Below are 22,168 nucleotides of genomic sequence, written 5' to 3'. Positions count from 1 at the left end.
AGTGGTCTGTCTATGAGATAAACCTATACCACTAATTTTAAGTAGCTAGTGGTCTGTCTATGAGATAAACCTATACCACTAATTTTAAGTAGCTAGTGGTCTGTCTACACTGAGGTCTATTACATCTTTATCTTGAACTATGAAACAACAGAAAACCAAAAATCTAGTATGCAAAATATCGGTCGTATATGATGGTCATATGAGACAATGTTTACTTTCGTCAGTAGAATATTCGGTAAACATTTTTTGTTCGCTTCTTATTTTTGGTCAAAAGTAAAATCAATGGGTTTTGTCGGGTTATTTTATTTTAGCGTATTCGAACCTTTAATATTTCTGATGATAATTTAGCGCAGTCAATCCATACCTCTGAATATGATAAAACTTAACTCGTAAGTATTCCATAAAAGTTACAAGATTGTGGTGGCCAAACTCGATATTCGTTAACACTCTTTGATAAAACCTTAAAGTTGTTGAAGCCAGCATGCAAAGTGGCTTTTTATGCATCGCTGGTAATGCTCGGTATTCGTTTACACTCTTTTATAAAACCTTTAAGTTGTTGAAGCCAGCTTTACGTTGTTGAAGCCAGCTTTAAGTTTTTGAAGCCAGCATTCAAAGCGGATTTTTTATGCATCGCATCTCTGTTCCCAATTGGTATTCGCGCTTATGAATTAATCAACCAGGAATGTCTCAAATGACAACGAGTTTTCATGAGTTCTTGCTACAACATAATCTCATATATTTAACAAAATAAACGCCAACAAGTGTGAGCAACGACGAATGAGGCATACTCTTCAACACATCTAGGCGAACGACAGATTTTTACTGAGAACAGTGATAAACTGTCCGACAACAGAAGCTGAAGGGAAATATAGATGTTTATGTTTGTATATTGCAAAACATTATAATTGGCTTAAAAATTATTAAAAAGCATGCTTGCATAAATTGTATGCGATTAAAAACACTGGGTTATTCAGGGACCTATACAAACAAATAGGTCCCTGGGTTATTCAATAGTTGTAATGTGGTTCTCTACAACTTTATGGAAACCCCGAACAGACTAATAGGGCTGAACCATTTTAAGTGTTACTATTAGTTGCATTCAAAGTCCGGAGTAAGTGCTGTTTATAAATTATAAAAATAGTTAATAAATAACTTAATTATTTACAGCCATTTATCCGAGAAAAAGAACAAGGGCGAGTCTCTGCAAATGGTATTCATCTAGAGAGCAGATAATTATGGTTGTGTGTTACCTTCTGTCTCTTTGGGTTAATAATGACTCGGAAGTCGGCAAACGTAAACTGTCAATTTGGCAGCTAATATGTTTACATGTTTAGCTCACATGTTGTTAAAAGGATGACCTGAATTTTCAATGGTTAACACAAGGCTGGTAAAATTAATGTCGCAATAATTATCTTGCCTAGCCCTTAATACACTTGTACGGTTTATGACCACATTTGCGTTTCGTAATATGTCAACTCGTACCAGATTGCTATATTAAATTGAATTATTTTTGATGAACATAAAGATTATTATATGGCAAAATTTATTATATAATCGATTACGAACATTTTATATGATTTTAGTGAAAAACACTTTAAATAAATGTATTTTTTTAGCCAAGCAATTTTATTATTTTAGAATGTTTAAAAAATCTTTGTATGATGTAGCCTGCAACATAGTATTCTTTCTGAACTAAAGGAATTATCATTTGCATGTTTATTTATTGGATGAATTATTGGAAAGACTGTCAGTTTTGACATTGCTGCATTTAAGCATTACATTTTTATGACGAAAATACACAAATTTCATTGGTAGTCACAGGTGGAAGTAACTTACCCTGGATAGTATATTGGCCAAGGAGCCGAAAATATTCAAATAAATATATAAAATCATGTTTAACTAAAAATGGCTCGGCAGAGACCAACGAGTATCCCCACGCCACATGTTTGACCCAGGGGCGCCCAAGGGTTTTGTAATGGGGCCATGCATAGTTGAGATTGACCGTATTGTCATAAGAGAAGTTCAGTATCAATTTGAAGTAAATTGGTGTAGAAATGAAGAAGCATATGTAAAATAACCTAAAAGGACTGACGGACAGACGGCGGAGATAACCACATAAAAAAATTCAAAATCTAAACGCAGACCCTAAGTTCAAGTTCAACATCACAGCAGGTCAAACATTTTATGCGCATGGAAAGGTCTTGTCCAGATACACATGCGTACCATATATGAAAGCAATATCTGAAGGGACACAGACGTTATGAGCTTTTTTTGAATTGCGGTCGCAGATTTTGAAACCTGAACGCAGACTCCAAGTTAAAAATTTCATGCGCATGGAAAGGTGTTGTCCAGATACACATGCATACCAAATATGAAAGCAATTTCTTAAGGGACACAGTAGGTATGAGCCTTTTTCGAATCGCGGTCGCAGATTTCGAAACCTGAATGCTGACCTCAAGTTCAAGGTCACAGGGGTAAAAAAAATTAAGCGCATGGAAAGGTGTTGTCCAGATACACCTGCATACCAAATATGAAAGCAATATCTGAAGAGACTCAGTAGTTATTAGGTTTTTTGAATCGCGGTCACAGATTTGGAAACCTGAACGCAGACCCCAAGTTAAAAAATTTCATGCGCATGGAAAGGTGTTGTCCAGATACACATGCATGCGTACCAAATACACATAATGTTAAACTTATAACAATCTTAATTATATTTTGATGGCTTACTGGAATTTACCATATTTATATATAATTTGGATGACACGTTAAAAAGGATGTGAAAAATAATGAAAACATGACTTGATTTTTTATATTGTCAAGATAGGCCAGTGTACTCCATAGGCGGTTAGAGTGTGGCTATGATATTAATTACCGTAGTGAATTAGTGAATGCACCCTGTTTTCCGGTGATTTTGAGTTGAATACCTTGTTATATATATATATATATTTGAAAGTGTATTTTTTTAGAAAAGTTGATTTTTCCTTATAATATGATTATTTATCATTCAAAATGATGTTTTCACTAATTAATATCATAGCCACACGCTAACCACCTGTGGTGTACTCTATGCATTTGCATGAATCAGTAACCTGACAATATATATACATGTATCATGATCTGGCTATATTGTGATCCATGAAACCAGACAAGTGTGATCTTGTTGATCTGCAATTAATATTAAAAAAATTAGTGTTGTTTGATATGTTAGTAAGCATTTTTTCAATGCTATTAAACTTTCTACTTTGGGTACCAAAGCCAAAATTATTTAATAAGAAGAATTGTTCATGTCTACTTTTCAGCTGAGTGACTAACAGCCATGTTTGCAAAGCTAAAAGAAAAAATACAAAAAGAGGGAGGCAATGTTACTCCAGATGTTGACCGCAGCAAAACTGTGATACCCGTCCATAACAGCCCAAAGAGACTCAGTTTGGCAGGTTTGTATATTTATCCCTGCATTGATTATGTTTGTTAATAATTTGTTTATCACATGATGAGCCAATTATTGTGAAAATTGTATTGACAGAATACTCCACTTGGTGACAAAATTCATGCAGCAATATAAACCTTTGCTTGTGTAATGCACATGTGCACTATCATAATGGTAGGCCTTTTTAAGTACAAAAGGGAAGAAGCAGCCTTCATTGGGTTCCATATGTGTGTGAGAAAATTGGTAAGCCAGTTCAGTATTCAAAACCAGGGTGTGTTGCTGAAAGGGAGACTGCTTTTTTTCTGAGCCTACCTTGTTGTGAACAAGCTCTTTCCTTTCACCACAAAGTTTATGCCATCAAATGTTGATTGTATACATCTAGTAAGTTTTGTTACTGTGTTTAAGGTACCAGTCAATCAAAAAATTAAGTAAATTATGTAATAACTTATTTTGATCAGTTAACGTTTAAACATGTGTATGCATATTTGTTACTATTCAGATAATGAACTTATTGTTTTAATACAATGGTTAATTATTTCCCTCTTCAAAGAAGCGGGGATATATTACTTGCGCCTATCAAACGATTGATTAGATGGTCAGTTTGCATTTCTTTCTTTTTTTTATAACAACCTGTAAAAGGTATACCTGTAAAAGGTACATTCCCCATTGTAAAAAAACAACAAAATTCCCATTTGCCATCCAATTTCTATATGCTTTGCCCCCAAAGTAGGAAAAAACTTGTCAATATTGTTCCAAAAGTCCATTATCTGCAAGTAAACAAATTAGCACTGAAACCAAACTTTTGAAGCCAGAATGCATGTAAATGAAAATTTGAATTAGTTTGTGCTATTATACCAAGTGATTAAAAATGACCAATATTCCCAATCTGAAGTTTTCAGGAAGCTAATTTTCACAATATCAGGAGTTTTGGGGCCCATTTTTCCCTATTGGACAAAATGTTGAGAATGCTTAAAACTGTAACAATTCAAATGTCCATCTTACCAGGAAGTCCAGCACAAAGCCCTTTAAAGAAAGAAGCAGATGGATTTTACACATCTAGAGAAGATCTGGTAGGATCACTTAAAGACTGATTCTCTTGAAATAATTGCATATGTCACTGTTTTCAGATGGTTATTTGTTTACTACTAATTTTGTTGTTATGTTTGTGTTCGGTAAATAAAATTAAGTTTAAACATACATTAAACATTATGTTGATCACCCTTATAAATATTAGATGTAAAGCCTTTTATTATGCTACAGTATCTAAATTTTCTTGCTGCATTGTGTTTAGACAAAAGATGATATCAGCTCCAGTGAAGACCCTTTGGCCGCCTTACAGAAACGAACAGAGCAGTGTAAACAGCTTCAAGACAGACTTACAGGTAAAACTTCTCCATTCTTATTTGTAAAAGCTTCATCACCTATAATTCTGTTGATCATTATTATCACCTGGCATTTCGCATTCATATATTATGGGATAGTCCCAGCAAGCTTTTAATATAACTATTCCAAACATAATCTCTTCTGCAACAGCATAATTATTATTTTTTAGCTCACCTGAGCACGTTCACCTGAGCACAACGTGCTCATGGTGAGCTTTTGTGATTGCCTTTTGTCCGTTGTCCATCGTGCGTTGTCCGTTGTGAGACGTCAACATTTGCCTTGTTCACTCTCTAGAGGTCACATTTATTGTCCAATCTTCATGAAATTTGGTCAGAAGATTGGTTTCAATGATATCTTGAACGAGTTCAAAAATGGTTACGTTTGCTTGAAAAACATGGCTGCCAATGGGGCAGGGCATTTTTCCTTATATGGCTATAAAATCTTGTTAACACTCTAGAGGCCACATTTATTGTCTGATCTTTTTTAATGAAACTTGGTCAGAAGATTCATCCCAATAATATCTTGGACGAGTTTGAAAATGATGGCGGTTGGTTGAAAAACATGGCCGCAAGGGGGCGGGGCATTTTTCCTTATATGGCTATAGTAAAACCTTGTTAACACTCTAGAGGCCACATTTATTTTCCGATCTTCATGAAACTTGGTCAGAAGATTTGTCCCACTGATATCTTTGATGAGTTAAAAAACGGTAGTCTTTGCTTTAAAAACATGGATGCCAAGGGGCGGGGCATTTTTCCTTATATGGCTATAGTAAAATCTTTTTAACACTCTAGAGGCCACATTTATTGTCCAATCTTAATGAAATTTGGTCAGAAGATTCATCCCAATAATATCTTGGACGAGTTCGAAAATGATGCTGGTTGGTTGAAAAACATGGCCGCCAGGGGGCGGGGCATTTTTCCTTATATGGCTATAGTAAAACCTTGTTAACACTCTAGAGGCCACATTTATTTCCAATCTTGATGAAATATGGTCAGAAGATTTGTCTTAATGATATCTTGGATGAGTTTGAAAATGGTTACATTTGCTTGAATAACATGGCCGCCAAGGGGCGGGGCATTTTTCCTTATATGGCTATATAAGGCTATAGTAAAATCTTGTTAACACTCTAGAGGCCACATTTATAGTCCGATCTTCATGAAACTCGGTCAGAAGATTCATCCCAATAATATCTTGGACGAGTTAAAAAATGATGCCGGTTGGTTGAAAAACATGGCCACCACAGGGGCGTGGCTAATTTCCTTATATGCCTATAGTAAAACCTTGTTAACACTCTAGAGGTCACATTTATTTTCCGATCATCATGAAACTTGGTCAGAAGATTTGTCCCAATGATATCTAGGATGAGTTTGAAAATTGTTTTGGTTGCTTAAAAAACATGGCCACCAGGGGCAGGGCAATTTTCCTTATATGGCTATAGTAAAACCTTGTTAACACTCTAGAGGCCACATTTATTGTTCAATTTCATGAAATTTGGTCAGAAGATTGGTCTCAATGATATCTTGGATGAGTTAGAAAATTATTATGTTTGCTTGAAAAAAATGGCTTCCAAGGGGCGGGGCATTTTTCCTTATACGGCTATTGTAAAGTCTTGTTAACACTCTAGAGGCCACATTTACTGTCCGATCTTTATGAAACTTGGTCAGAAGATTCATCCCGATAATATCTTGGATGAGTTCAAAAATGATGCCGGTTGGTTGAAAAACATGGCCGCCAGGGGCCGGGGCATTTTTCCTTATATGGCTATAGTAAAACCTTGTTAACACTCTAGAGGCCACATTTATTTTCCAATCTTCGTGAAACTTGGTCAGAAGATTTGTCCCAATAATATCTTGTTATCTCAGGTGAGCGACTTTGGGCCTTTCAGGCCCTCTTGTTTTGGTTATTTGGGGTGGTCTAGCAACAAATGGGTTGTTAGGTGTGGATTATGATTTAAATATACATTTGTACATCAATAAGGCGTTTATTGATAATAGATGTTATTTTTAAAAACATATAATTATTTTATTAAAGCACTAATTCTCTCCCAAATATCATTGTTCTTATTTGGAAAAATAGTAAACATATACCTTATAATAATATACCAGAAAAAAGTGCAATAGTTGGTCTCATGTTGATACAACAGTTTTTAAACCTCTGTCATATGTTTTTTGTATTGTTATGTGCAGAATACTCCGATGCCATTAGGGATAGTAGCAAGAAAATTGAGAAACTGGAAGCCTTTATAGAAAAACAACAGAATGGTAAGATTGACATTAAAGTATAAGAGCTTAAAATACCCTGATATAATTATTCAGTTCTCATCATAATTTATTGATCAGAATTAAATACTTTTTGTTTTTCATTTGTTTGTATTGTTTACTATAATTCCTGTCTGAAGCTTGCTGAATACACAAGATCACAAGCTGTTTAGACTTATAAAAGTTCTATAGCCACAGTGAACTACTGTGAAACCATTAATTTTCGCCAGCACAAAATTTCGTCATTTCTTAAAAAATCGTCAGCACTTAAATTCGCCAATTCCTGACTCTGAAAAAAAAAATAAAAAATTAAAACATATTCGGTCAATATCCGATTTATTTGTCAAATATTAGATAAGTTTTGCAGCGTAAATATTTGATCACTGTAAGTACAGTAGTTTGTCTGACATGTCACTTTATATAATGTTAATGAATTTAGCAAATTTAAATTAACACACTAAATAAAAAATAATGCGGATGACATGTATTTAAACATTTCATAAACACAAACATACACCATTTTTCGGAAGTGCACTGCATTATGGGACAGCGGTTTCATAAGGCACAGTTCAGATACAAAGCAATGTTTTATTGCGTCATACTCAGTAATTCGAAAAAACGTGCTTTCCGGGGATTTCCTGAATCAAGAAAATCACGCAAAAATGACAATTTCTGTAAACAATTACCGTACGTTTGGATGGAACTAATCGTCATAATTGCTAATTTCTCTTTACCTGTTACGTTTTCAAATGCTACAAATAACAATGATTTGAAACAAGTAACGTAAAATTTGTAAAAGTTGTCAATGATTAAAAAGATTGATTGCCCATAAACGAAACAAGCTATTTTCACACCTGTATTGTAGTTAAATGCTAACAACCAAACACAAATCAGTATGGTGTGTATTAATTTGTAATCAATGCGGAGAATATTTACCGGTATCAATCTGGTGTTGATCACACATCATCATCTTTTAATTTCATTTATTTTCTTTGATCTGGATCCGCTGCGTGGAGGATGTATAATCTGCAACAACACTGAAAAACACAATGCACACAATGGGCAATAAAGTTGTTAACAATTAGCACTAATCATTACTATTCTACCTAAACGAAGTCAACGCAGTCAATACAGCTGTACTGCACTCGTATTTTACAGTAATGTCACGTGTCAGATAAGTACACTGTGTAATCTACACGCCTTTGTGTCAAAACCGGATTATCTTGATTACGAAACAGTCGGAGTATGTATGCGTGGATTACGTTGGATTTTAATGCCTCATGCCTTTGGTAATTCAGTCGTAATTTTGTTCAAATATGGGACGTGATTGTTCGTTAGGATCTTGATTTCGTCAATCAGTCGATTGACGTCATACACGAAAATTAATGCCTGAGGATTAATAATGGTTTCACAGTTTATGGTTTACACCATAATTGTAAAGTGGTCTCCAGCTAAGTTTTATTTACAAACCATGCTCCTGTTGTCGAAACTGGAAAAGCCTAGGGGTAATGCTTCATGAATAGTGTTTGTCATCAATTTTGTGCCAAGCTGTAGTATTTAACCTATTGTATCATCAGTAATTGATCATTTATGCCTGCCTGACCCATAGCACAGTATATTATTTGGACAACACTCATGTAATTGTGTTTTTTTTCCCAAAATCCAAACAATTGTGTACTGTATTGAAGCAAGAACTTATATAAAAAAAAATAATAATGCAACTTTAGAAATAGTAGTCTCAGATTTGCAATGTATTTACTTGTATGTCCTTTTATTGCAGCAACGGCCAAAAAGTTGCAGGAATTAGCTGAACAACACAGGGCCATTCTTGAAAATTTGACAGCAAAGCACAAGTTGGAGTTGGAAAAAGCAAACAATGTATGTTTATGTAAAATGTGATGACTAGAATGTTCTTAAAATTAAAATATTGCCTGCTAGTAAGATTGCGAGACTGTTGCTGTAATGTGACTTGTGTTTGCAAAATTTGCAGAAAAACTTCACTTCAATTTTGTTTCTTGATCATATGAGCTGCTTCATATGAAAATGGGTCTTATGCCATATAAGGCTGCTAATTGCACAGTCTGGTCAGCAGGTACTCTGTCCCCTTTAAAGTCACGCAAAGTTTCTTGGTCTCATTAATGGACAGGGTACCTCTTGACAAGGTTGAGAGGATGCGCAGGCTGGTCTAGAGCTATTCTGGCTGAATATGGCATAAGACCAATATTCACATGACACAGGTCATATTAAATGCATCCAAATTATAATAATGTTGTTGTGGTTTGCTTTGCTTGTTAGACACCAGAGACATTTGTAAAACTTTACCTGTTCAAAACTTTTCAGATTTTTATTGAATTAATTTTCTTTATTCTTTATTCTTTAGGAAAAGGAAACTTTACTACAAAAAATAAAAGATGCAGAGAGTTTAAGGGATAAGTTATTCAAAACAGAAGAAGAAAAAGAGGAATTCCAACAGTTTACAACACAGGAAATAGGCAAATTGAAGCATATGGTATTGTTCCTTAATTTCACTCTGAAAAATAGTTATAATGTTCTAATAAAGAACATGTTTTAACACACAAAATATTTATAACCAAACATATAAAAAGCATTAAAATCAACATGATTTCTTAATAGCTTTGTTTGTGTCTTAAATCACCATGTTAACAGTTAAAATAAACGATCAGCTGTGAATTTAAGTAAAGACAAATTTTTAAAATGCCGTTCCAAATCTCTTGCATTTATTTATTTGTGTTAATGCAGAAATTTGCATTTTAAGCATAGTTTCAAAAATGTGAAAGTGATAAATGGCTGTGATATGGCTTGTCATTATGGCAAGGTCATCCTTTACATGTATCTGGCAATATGAAGAAACCTTGCCACAAATGGTCACTGTATTGAGATGGCATATTGTGCACAACATCCATTTCCCTTGCTCATATGTCAAGGCCACACTTAGTGGTCAAAGGTTATCAATGGCCTGAATTAAGCTTGCACAGACAGTCGTTTTATCATTTACTAGTATAAGACTTTTTAAATAAAAATTTGAGACAGCATAACCGTTGTACACCAGTATCTCTAGCTCCCTAATACTCTCATTCCTCCATAGAGGTCAATTGTCAAATATCTCCACAATGCTTTTTTGTCGGCGACTTTATCAATTCCCAAGGAAAAAGTAATATAACTTACAGCAAATGATTGCCATATTAAGACAGCTGTTCAAAACTGCGCCCCATGCTCAAAAGTCAAGGTTATATTTACAGGTCAAGTTTAAATTAAGACCAAATGAAGCTTGTTTATTTTTAATATGCAAATCATAAAACCCTCATGTATTATAACATTTATAACACGTCTTTTTTGTTTGACATTGGAGCTTTATGTGCAGAATACATATTCCAACTTTAACAATTCTTTATTATGAAGTATATTACACTGGTAAAAAAGAATATTCTTATATTTTTATGCCCCCGAAGGAGGGCATATAGTGATCGGACCGGCCTTCGGTCCGTTCGTCCTTCCATCACACTTTGCTTTTAGGTTTCGCGTTTAGGTTTCGAAAAATGCCCATAACTTCTATGTCGCTTCAGATAGCAACTTGATATTTGGCATGCATGTGTATCTCATGGAGCCGCACATTTTGACTGGTGAAAGATCAAGGTTATCATTCAAGGTTAAAGGTCAAATATATGGCTTCAAAGCGGCGCAAAAGGGGGCATTGTGTTTCGTGTTTCTTACAAACACATCTCTTGTTATACAATATATTTGCAGCTTATTCTGAAGGAAGAAGAGTTAACAAAAAGTCAAAAAGAGCTTCAAGAAAAGGCAGCTTTGTTGACGCAAGGACAAGAACGGGTGAAGCAATTGTCTGAACTTGAAACAAGAATAAAAGACATTTCACAAGAAAAGTATGTTGTTGTTTTTATTTCTATTTATTTGATGTTTTAAGTCTGTAGGATGATCAAATTTCAGAGAGAAAATGCTAGGTTGTTATTAATTGAAGTTAATTTTATTTAGTGAGGCTCATCTTTCCTTGTGTTTCAAACTTTTTTTGCAAGGAAAATATACATACATTTATTCAACTATATCTAGTATTCTATTCATTGCATTATTGTCTTTCTTAATTTTTAAAATTTACAAAAGAAAATGCAAATTAAAGAATAAAAAAAAAGATTGCAGTCATATTGCCATCATTCAGGGCATATGTGCTTTATCCCAATGTGCATTTACCAAAAATCATTTATTCTATAGGTTTTCCAGGCCATTTCATCAATTTTTGATTGTGGTATGAAATTTGATAATCCTTAAATATTTGTTGTCTATTATAATCAGGTATTTTGCCATTTAATCCTGTGACTTTTCTACATCTAACAGTATTGAATTGATCCACTTCACTCAAAATTGGGTCTTATGCCATATGTGGCCAGAATAGCACCACACAAGCCTGCATATTTTTTGTCAGGAGCTTCTCTGTCTGCTCATATGAATACAAATCCTTGCAAAACATGTAGTGGAAATGATTGCTCTTGACCAGACTGAGCAAAACTGTGCTGACCAGGCTTGAGCTAAGCTGGACACATGGCATACAACTCATTCTGACTTAGTGATCTTCATATGGAAAATCTTTGTCTTCTACAGTTGAATGCCATTGTTTTATTACGTCATTGAGACCGAGAAAAATACTTCTAATTTACTATTAGTCAAATTTAACCGGCTGATAATATGGTGACACATAACACTCATTAATTAATTCCCATTTTCCTATTCCATGCCCCATGGACCTATCAACTGGTCCTACAAATATGTCGCGTTTTGAGAAAACTGTGCTTAATGCATGTGTGTAAAGTGTAATCCCAGATTAGCCTGTGCAGTCCACACAGGCTAATCAGGAACGACACTATCCGCTTTTATGGTATTTTAAGTTTCAAGGAAGTCCCTCCTTACCTTACTAAAAATCTAGTTTTGGCGGAAAGTGTCGTCCCTGATTAGCCTGTGCAAACTGCACAGGCTAATCTGGGATGATACTTAACGCACATGCATTAGGCCAAGTTTTCTCAGAACAAGGCTCAACTATGCCTACATACTGCAGGTCAATGCTGGAGGAGGAGAGTGCAAGCCATGGGAGGATTGTGAGCAGTCTGACCAGGGAGAGAATGGAGATGGAGGAGAAGGTGATCAGTCTGAACACCGCAATAGCAGAGGTAGTAACACACCAGTCTGTTATGGAAAAATAGGACTCAATGCATGCGGTCTACGCAGGCTGATCAGGGACTAATCAGGGACGACACTATCAGCTTTAATGGTTTTTTGCATTTAAAGGATCTCTTTAACAAAAATTAAGTTTAGGCAAAATGTCTCGTCCCTGATTAACCTGTGTGGCTACACAGGCTTATTTGGGAGGTAAGTTTACACACATGCATAAAGCCTGGGAGGTAAGTTTACACACATGCATAAAGCCTGGGAGGTAAGTTTACACACATGCATAAAGCCTGGGAGGTAAGTTTACACACATGCATAAAGCCTGGGAGGTAAGTTTACACACATGCATAAAGCCTGGGAGGTAAGTTTACACACATGCATAAAGCCTGGGAGGTAAGTTTACACACATGCATAAAGCCTGGTTTTCCTGGAGTGAAGCTCCACACAGGCTTCATTGAAGTTATCAATTTCAACAAGCAGCCAGAATATAAAACAATTCCTTGAAAGCAAGAATAATTTAGAGGTGCTCTACTACATTTAATTTTGACCTGGTTGTCAGAATTGTCTACACGAAGGTTGTAATATTATAAAGTTAACATAAACTTCTCTATCAAATAGCAAAATAAAAGCTCATATGGTGTTCCTGTGAAAACTGACCATTCTTAATAGTCAAACTTTCATTGTTACAACTTGCTACATAATAAGACGTCCACATTCGGAGTATTTGTCTCTACTATGACAAACTCAAATCTGCGCCTGATTCAACATTTAGAATTACATATATTATGGGCTTCTGCTATTTGCTATCTCTATAATTGAAAGGTTTTTATTTATGCCATGATAATAATGTCTGGTGGAGATAAAAATGCATCTATATATTGGTATTAAATATTTACGAATGTTTGAACTAAAGAGTTTATGGTTGTTACATTTTCTCCAGAAAACTGCCACCATATCAAACTTGCAGTCCAGATACACAGATCTGGAAAGTGCTCATCAGGCATTGCAGAGAAACTCTGATCTACAGAAGAACAAGGTATCCCAATCTCATTGTATGACCCTTGGTGGTGATTTTAAAACAGTGTGAATACACTATGCAAATCGTACACACTGATTTTCGAAATTAGTTTTCATAATTTATTTGTAATTATAGAATAAAATGAGTTACTTTTCTGAAAGTATAAAACTGTACACATACAAATTAAACTGCTGAAATGAAGCGGAGAAAAAACTGTTATCCTACAATATTGGAATGAGCCTATCTATTGGCAATTGATATGCAGTAATGAGTGCTCAGTATGATTCGTCTAAGATCACTTACAGAGGAAATGTTCTTATTAGGTAATAACTAAACAATTTATTAACATAAATGGTAAATTCACTTTTATGAAGTCTTCCAATGAGAGAATGCTTTGGATTGGATATGGGTTGTTATGAAAAGTTAGTTCTGCTTAATAGCTTACAATGTGTAAAGCTTTTGTAATAAAGCTTTAAACATTGAGAACTTCATATCTTGAGATTATGAATAAGTTTGATGCAGTATTGGTCAATGTTATTGTTAAAAAAAAGAAAATAAGGCAAATAAGATCAGATTAAGAACCTGGTTTGTGGAGCTGTTTCACTGAAATTGCCGATTCTTCTTGTGATTGATGTTAGTTGATGCATTTTTAGCTGAATCAACAGCTACATGAGCAGACAGACCAGGTGGATCAGCTGTCGGAGCGTGTGAAGCTTCTACAACAGAGGGGACAGGACCAATCTCTATCAGGGGATGAACGCACACAGGCACTGGAGAAAGAGGTGCCTTATCTTGCATAATTTTGTTTTGTTTTTGTGAATAAAGATGGTAAGATTGTGGTTTGACTCAATGTCCTTGAATTTATTTATGGGCTGTTTTCTGTGAAAAAAGGGTTTAATGCATGTGGGTAAAGTGCTGTCTTAGAAAAGCCTGTGCAGTCCGCACAGGCTAATCAGGGACGACACTTTCCTCGTTTATGATATTTTCTGTTTCAAGAAAGTTTCTTCTGAGCAAAAATCAAGTTTAGACGAAAAGTGTTGTCCATGAATAGTCTGTGCAGACTGCATTAAACCCAGTTTTTAAAGAGGGAGCCTCTTATTATTGTGATCAAGTGCTTACTATTTTAACGTATTGTTGTAATTTTTGGTCACAAACTTCTTTGGCCTTAAATTGTATGGATTTTTAGTTGGAAATAAAGTCATTGCCAATCTTTTTTAATATATTTCCTTATGTTGTGTTTGACTACAACTTGTGTTCTGTATGTCCAAACAGAGAGACACACTGGAGAGGAAGCTGACAGAGACTCGAGAACAGCTATCCCAGATCAAGTCCTCCTGGAGTGAGAAGATATCCCATCTAGAGCACCAGGTGGCTACCCCTTTAACATCTTACAGAAAAACTACAACAACGAAATTTATGAGGATTGATACATTTGTGTTCATAATCTTAAACTAATCTCAACTGAAAATATTGACCATTGACAATGCTTTTTGCAGTCAGATTTCTGTAGAAAAGAAAACTCATGCAATACTTCATTTTTGTCATTAGCAGATGGGGTAGTTTCTGACCAGATGGCATGGATAGCCACATATCATATGTGACCCATTTTCGTATCACAGTTGTCATATATTATTTTTAATTAAGTTTTGTACATGTATGTTTCAGATATCTCATTTGAACACAAAAATAGCAGAGGATTCAGACGAGTTGAAAGAGGCAAGAAACTATGTAGAAATGGTCAAAAATACCATGCAAAAAGAGGTGAATACATAATAATGACTTTCCATGTGTAATTGATGTCTTGAGTCTTGATGTTCCTAACAAGTGTCTTTAATGACAGAATGAGACAGAATTTCTCAGTGTATCTTTAATTTTTCTTATAATTATGGAATAATTAAACATTCTAGAAGCCCCTTTGTTTTGCCTTATTATCAAGAAACTTGCGCTTAAGATTTGTTTTTAGCTCCACTGGCCAAAGGCCAGTGGGGCTTATGTCATGGTCCTGTGTCCGACGTGTGTATGTGCATCCGTTCGTCAGTGCATTAACTTTTCCTTTTAACGTCTTGTTCTCCTAAATTACTTGTCCAATTCTGATGAAATTTCTCAGGAATGTTCCTGGGGTGAACCTCTTTCAAATATGTTTAAATTATGCCCCTTGGGTTAAATTTGACCCTGCCCCGGGGGTCACAAAATTGAAAATTTGCTTATATAAGGCCTATTTTGTGAAAACTTTCAAAACCTTCTCGTCCATAACCATTGGGCCTAAGGCCATCAAATTTGGTATGTAGAGACATCTAATAATCCTCTATCAAATGTGTTCAAATTATGCCCCTAGGGTCAACTTTGACCCTGCAACGGGGGTCACAAATTGAACATATGTCTATTTTGTGAAAACTTTACAAATCTTTTCGTCCATAACCATTGGCCTAGGGCTACCAAATTTGGTATGTAGTGGCATCTTATAGTCCTCTACCAAGTTTGTTTGAATTATGCCCCTGGGGTCAACATTGACCCTGCCCCGAGGGTCACAAAATTGAACATATGCTTATATAAGGCCTTTTTTGTGAAAACTTTAAAAAGCTTTCTGTCCATAACCATATGGCATAGGGCTACCAAATTTGGTATGTTGAGACATGTAATAGTTCTCTTCTTAGTTTGTTCAAATTATGCCCCTGGGGTCAAATTTGAAACTGCCCCGGGGGTCACATAATTGAATATATGCTTATAAAGTGGTTATTTTGTGATAACTTTAAAAAACTTCTGTCTGTATCCATTGGGCCTAAACCTACCAAATTTGGTATGTAGTGACATCTTATAGTCCTCTACCAAGTTTGCTCAAATTATGCCCCTGGGGTCAAGTTTGACCCTGCCCTGAGGGTCACAAAATTTAACATATGCTTATATAAGGCCTATTTTGTGAAAACTTAAAAAAATTCTTGTCCATAACTGTATGGCATAGGGCTACCAAATTTGGCATGTAGTGACATGTATAAGTTCTTTTCTTAGTTTGTTCAAATTATGCCCCTGGGGTCAAATTTGAAACTGCCCCGGGGGTCACAATATTAAATATATGCTTTTATTTAATGCTTTCCGGTGGTTTATAGAGAAATATCAGTGAATTAAAACTGATAATTTCACTGTTTCAAACAGTGAAAATTATCAGTGAGAATTATCGATAATTTTCATTGTTTACTGTGAAATGACGTCATTTTGTTGACGAAATGACGTCATTATCCCAGCAAAATTCGTTAGTTAAACTCTTGAACAATGTATATAAACTGTGAAAAATGCATTAAATAAAAAGAAAATTTGTTGGATTCGGTGGATTATCGACTTTAATTCACTCGTGATCATAGAAAACATATATTTTCACTCGTGGCTGCGCCACTCGTGAAAATATTATTTTCTATGATCACTCGTGAATTAAAATCGATAATCCACCGGATCCAACAAATATCCTCTATATAAAGGGCTTATTTTGTGAAAACTATAAAAAAAATTATTGTCCAAAACCATTGGGCCTAGAGCTACCAAATTTTGTATGTAGTGACATCATATAGTCCTTTACAAAGTTTGTTCAAATTATGCCCCTGGGGTCAAGTTTGACCCTGCCCCGAGGGTCACAAAATTGTACATATGCTTATATAAGGCCTATTGTGTCAAAACTTTAAAAATCTTCTCGTCCATAACCTTATGGCATTGGGCTACCAAATTTGGTATGTAGTGTACGTAATAGTTCTCTTCTTAGTTTGTTCAAATTATGCCCCTGGGGTCAAATTTTAAACTGCCCTGGGGGTCACAAAATTGAATATATGCTTATAAAGGGCTTATTTTGTGAAAATTTAAAAATCTGTCAATAACCATTGTGCCTAGGGCTACCAAATTTGGTATGTAGTGACATCTTATAATTCTCTACCAAGTTTGTTAAAATTATGCCCAAGGGTCATATTTGACCCTGCCCAGGGGGCCACAAAATCGATTATGCCTATAGTGCCTTTTTTGTAAAAACTTTAAAAGATCTTCATGTCCTTAACCATAAGGCATAGGGCTACCAAATTTGGTATGTAGTGACATCTAATAGTTCTCTACCAAGTTTGTTCAAGTTATGCCCCTTGGGTCAAATTTGACCCCGCCCGGGGGGTCACAAAACTGAACATATGCTTATATATTTTGTGAAAACTTGAAAAATCTTTTTGTCCATAACCATTGGGCATAGGGCTACCAAATTTTGTATGTAGTAACATCTAATAAACCTGGACCAAATTTGTTCAAATAATGCCTCTGGGGTCAACTTTGAACCTGCCCCGGGGAGTCACAAAATTGAATAAAGGGCCTTTTTTGTGAAATCTTTAAAAATCTTCTTGTCGAAAAACCATTCGGACCATGGCTACCAAATTTGGTATGCAGTAATATCTTATAGTCCTCTACCAAGTTTGTTCAAATTATGCCCTTTGGGTCAAATTTGACCCTGACCCGTGGGTCACAAAATTGAGCATTATATACGCTTATATCTTGCTTATTTTGTGAAGTTTTAAAATATTCTTGTCCTTAACTCTAGGACCTATGGCTACCACATTTTGTATGTAGTGAGATATAGTAGTCCTCTACAAAGTTTGCTCAAATTATGCCCCTGGGGTTAAATTTGACCCAGCCCAGGGGGTCACAAAAGTGTACACGTGCTTAAATAGAGCCTAATTTTAAGTATTTGCACATGCCGAGAATATTTGTTTCAGCCTTTTTTTCAGCAGTGGAGTGATACAGGGCCATCATGGCCCTCTTGTTATTGTATTTTGTATGGTTGGTTGAAAGACATGGCCTCAAAGGGAGCATGGCAGTTTTCCTAATATGACTAATGTGAAACCTTGTGAAAACACTATACAAATGTACATGTTTTCCTAGTGATCACTACATTTTCTAAGATCAGTGGTTTCAATAATATCTCAGAAGAGTTACAAATATGGATGCAAGAGTTTGGGCAGTTTTCTTTATATGACAATATGTATAGTTAAACCTTGTGAACACATTTCTTTCCCTATCAAAATGAAACTTATTTTCAAATGATTTCAGTTTATTGAAAAACATAACTGGGGTTAAGTTTTCTTCTGTGGATTTCCTATAAAGATTGTGAACACTACTTTGCTGTTGACAGTATCGTTCTTTTGTTTCTAAGGTTAGCGACTTGCATAATCTTTGCCCTCTTCCAATTGAAATATGTGATGAGTGTAGCACCCTCATAGCTGTAGTAAAGGTGTAATGTAACATTATTCACTTATTTGAATTTGATTTTTAGATTGATAGCGAGAAGGACAAGGTGAAAGAAGCTGAAAAACAATCTGAGGCTAAAATGGAATATCTTAAAAACAAAGAAGCAGAATTCAAAAAAGAGGTAGGTTAAATGGACTTTATATTGATCCATTCTATTTCCATGTCATGCATCATACTTGTTTCAACATTTCAGTTGTGATGATTTATTTCTCTTCTATAGAGTTTATACCAAAAATGATTCTAAGACAGCCAAGTTCTTGAGTTCTTGTCAGTGTTCAATTAACCATATTGATTAACATAACCAGTATTTAGCTAAACTCTGTAATATGCACAAGATTTAAACAAAAGGCATTGGAGATAATGAACATCATAGCAGGAATGAAATTGAAGGAAAGTGCATATTTATTCCTAATAAGTACTAGATCTATTGAATAATTAACCAGTACAAACACATAAAATGGTAATCTAAAACTAGTTTCTGTATTCACACTCTTTTCACAGAGACTGGATTTGGAGACTGTGATATCGAGTGTGAGGCTTGAGAAGGTGGACCTGGACACTCAGCTGCGGGCCAAGCTGGCGTCGGTTGAGTCCCAGCTCATGTCTCTTGAGCTGGAGAGGGCACGGGAAACCAGTCAGCTGCAGGAGGAAGTGGTATGTTGGTTGGTGGGGAGCCAGGCAGAGGCTGTTTGCCGGTTTAAATTGTGAATACTTCCCTTTTTGGTTTCATATATTCACATATATTTTTTTTCCAAACCGCAACAGAAAGATCAATTTTGGCAGGAATTTAACCATATAGACAGTTCCCATGCAAGGCTTTTTGCAAATAGAAATAAGTGAACATCTGTTGCCAAAGTAATAGCCTTTGCATTGTGGATATGGTGTTTGCCAAGTGAACAGGAGGTCATGGGTTCAATCCCCACTAAAGGAGGGTTCTTTAGTTCTCCACAGAAGACACCAAGCACTGGTTCTATCCAGGAAGCAGACTCAAGTGTGTTTCAAGAAGCCTGAGGCTTTCAATGCAATCAAGCAAAAATAAATAGATTTAAACTATGATGACTTTTGGTTAAAATAGTTGTCTTAAATAATGATATTGCAAAAATATTCTACAAGATGTGTAGACAACATTTTTTATTACCCTATCAATATTATTTGCAGCAGAAAATACGATGAGCGTCTTAGGAACATTTTAACCCAAATCATGTTTATAAAACAAATATTCTCATTGTGGCTTTAAATTAATGCTTATAAATGAAATGTTGCTTTTAAATAGATTTTTTCTTGTCATCTTCAATTATTTTGTAGACAAAGGTCAGGAAAGATTTATCACAAACTGAATCAGCTTTGGTGAAGTCAGCTCAGGAAATTCAGGAACTGATAACTGAGAAAGCAGAAATTCAGGTAAAAAAAAGGCAGTTGTCAAAATAAGTATAAAACTGAAGTTAAATAACCAAATATAATTGTTTTTGTTGTTGTACATGTTCCAAAGTTTCATTTCATGTTAAAATATTTCTAATAATTTGCTTTAGAGGATTCTCTTATGTGTTTGCATGCAATTTAAAAAAGAACAGATTTAATTATTTTGGTACAACACGTATTCATCAAAGATACGATTGTTGGTTACAATTATTATGCCCCCCTTCGAAGAAGAGGGGGTATATTGCTTTGCACATGTCGGTCTGTCGGTCGGTCTGTCAGTCCGTCCACCAGGTGGTTTCCGGATGATAACTCAAGAACGCTTGGGCCTAGGATCATGAAACTTCATAGGTACATTGATCATGACTCGCAGATGACCCCTATTGATTTTGAGGTCTATAGGTCAAAGATCAAGGTCACTGTGACCCGAAATAGTAAAATGGTTTCCGGATGATAACTCAAGAAGGCTTAGGCCTAGGATCATGAAACTTGATAGGTAGATTGATCATGACTCGCAAATGACATCTATTGATTTTCAGGTCACTAGGTCAAAGTTTCATACTTGATAGGTAGATTGATCATGACTCCCAGATAACCCCTATTGATTTTCAGGTCACTAGGTCAAAGGTCAAGGTCACAGTGACCCAAAATAGTAAAATGGTTTCCGGATGATAACTCAAGAACGCTTATGCCTAGGATCATGAAACTTCGTAGGTAGGTTGATAATGGCTGGCAGATGACCCCTATTGATTTTCAGGTCACTAGGTCAAAGGTTAAGGTGTTCCGAAATAGTAAATGGTTTTCGGATGATAACTCAAGAACGCTTATGCCTAGGATCATGAAACTTCATAGGTACATTGATCATGACTCGCAGATGACCCCTATTGATTTTCAGGTCACTAGGTCAAAGGTCAAGGTCAAGGTGACCCGAAATAGTAAAATGGTTTCCGGATGATAACTGAAGAACGCTTATTCATAGGATCATGAAACTTGATAGGTAGATTGATCATGACTCGCAGATGACCCATTTTGATTTTCAGGTCACTAGGTCAAAGGTCAAGGTCACGGTGACGTGAAATAGTAAAATGGTTTCTGGATGATAACTCAAGAACGCTTATGGCTAGGATCATGAAACTTCATTGGTACATTGATCATGACTGGCAGATGACCCCAATTGATTTTCAGGTCACTAGGTCAAAGGTCAAGGTCACAGTGACAAAAAACATATTCACACAATGGCTGTCACTTCAACGGAGAGCCCATAGGGGGGGGGGGGGATGCATGTTTTACAAACAGCCCTTGTATTCAATTTGGCTTGAATAAGCAGAATATAAGATGTCTTGTTACACTGGGTATGTTTTCTGGTCTTAAGAATAAGTCGTTCATAAATTCAGCGAATGTATAAATCTGTTATTCTGATTGAATTGTGGTACCATTTATTCAATTCTTTTGTAGCAATATACGACCTAAGCTATTGTGATGTGCCTTTTGCAGCCAGTATAGTTAACACATCTGTATTGATATGCCCCGTAAAAGAAGTTTACCTCACGACTGTCAGTAGACTCTTTAGTTTCTGCACGATGTCTTAAAACCTTGTTTAATGATTTTGTTTTTGATCAAACAAAAGTGCCCAAAAAATCAATAGTTGAGTCTTGTTCTGGGAAAACTAGGCGAATTATGCAAGAGGGTAAAATGTCGTTCCAGATTAGCTTGTGCAGTGCCCTCATGCTAATCAGGGACAACACCTTTCGCCTAAACTGGATTGCTGTTTAAAACAGACTTCCTTTAAATGAAGAATTCATAAAACCATAAAGCGTTGTCCTTGATAAGACTGTATCGACTCCTCAAGCCAATCTGAAATTGCGCTTTAAGCCCAGTTTTCCCATGATGCAGCTCATTTGACAACTGCATATTGGACAAGCTGATTCAGCAATTATTCAACAAAGCTACAGCTCAGTCAAGCCCACGCATTCGTTGCAAGTTAGTTGATTGTAAGTTGAATTGGGCAGGCTATTTTTCCTGTTATGGCTATAGTAAATCCTTGTTAACACTCTAGAGGCAGCATTAATTGTCCAAGCATCATGAAACGTGGTCATAAGATTTGTTTCGATAAGGAGTTAAAAAATTGTTCTGGTTTCTTGAAAAACATGGCAGCCAGGGGGCAGGACATTTTTAGCTCTCTTGAGCACAATGTTCTCATGGTGAGCT

The 22,168-nt window shown here is 35.6% G+C and overlaps 1 protein-coding gene across 2 annotated transcripts in view; it reads left to right on the top strand.

Moving 5' to 3' along the window:
* The first annotated feature begins 1,267 nt into the window (after window positions 1–1,267).
* LOC127879335 (golgin subfamily A member 1-like) overlaps window positions 1,268–22,168 on the top strand; it is a 40,161-nt gene continuing 19,260 nt past the window's right edge. Inside the window, exons 1-16 of one of the 2 annotated variants that reach the window (XM_052426116.1) lie at window positions 1,268–1,383; window positions 3,300–3,434; window positions 4,433–4,497; window positions 4,719–4,809; window positions 6,997–7,071; window positions 8,849–8,946; window positions 9,449–9,577; window positions 10,834–10,970; window positions 12,152–12,263; window positions 13,202–13,297; window positions 13,933–14,061; window positions 14,552–14,647; window positions 14,945–15,040; window positions 18,570–18,665; window positions 19,046–19,198; window positions 19,850–19,945. In XM_052426116.1, coding sequence (XP_052282076.1) covers window positions 3,317–3,434; window positions 4,433–4,497; window positions 4,719–4,809; window positions 6,997–7,071; window positions 8,849–8,946; window positions 9,449–9,577; window positions 10,834–10,970; window positions 12,152–12,263; window positions 13,202–13,297; window positions 13,933–14,061; window positions 14,552–14,647; window positions 14,945–15,040; window positions 18,570–18,665; window positions 19,046–19,198; window positions 19,850–19,945 — 1,587 coding nt within the window. In that variant the 5' untranslated portion in view covers window positions 1,268–1,383; window positions 3,300–3,316. Of the gene's footprint in view, window positions 1,388–3,299; window positions 3,435–4,432; window positions 4,498–4,718; window positions 4,810–6,996; window positions 7,072–8,848; window positions 8,947–9,448; window positions 9,578–10,833; window positions 10,971–12,151; window positions 12,264–13,201; window positions 13,298–13,932; window positions 14,062–14,551; window positions 14,648–14,944; window positions 15,041–18,569; window positions 18,666–19,045; window positions 19,199–19,849; window positions 19,946–22,168 lie in introns of both variants that reach the window. The other variant, XM_052426115.1, reaches the window with a different exon arrangement.

The sequence above is a fragment of the Dreissena polymorpha genome, chromosome 4, assembly GCF_020536995.1.
Source record: "Dreissena polymorpha isolate Duluth1 chromosome 4, UMN_Dpol_1.0, whole genome shotgun sequence".
In the NCBI taxonomy this organism is placed as follows: Eukaryota; Metazoa; Mollusca; class Bivalvia; order Myida; family Dreissenidae; genus Dreissena; species Dreissena polymorpha.
This window is presented reverse-complemented; position numbering and strand designations above follow the sequence as displayed.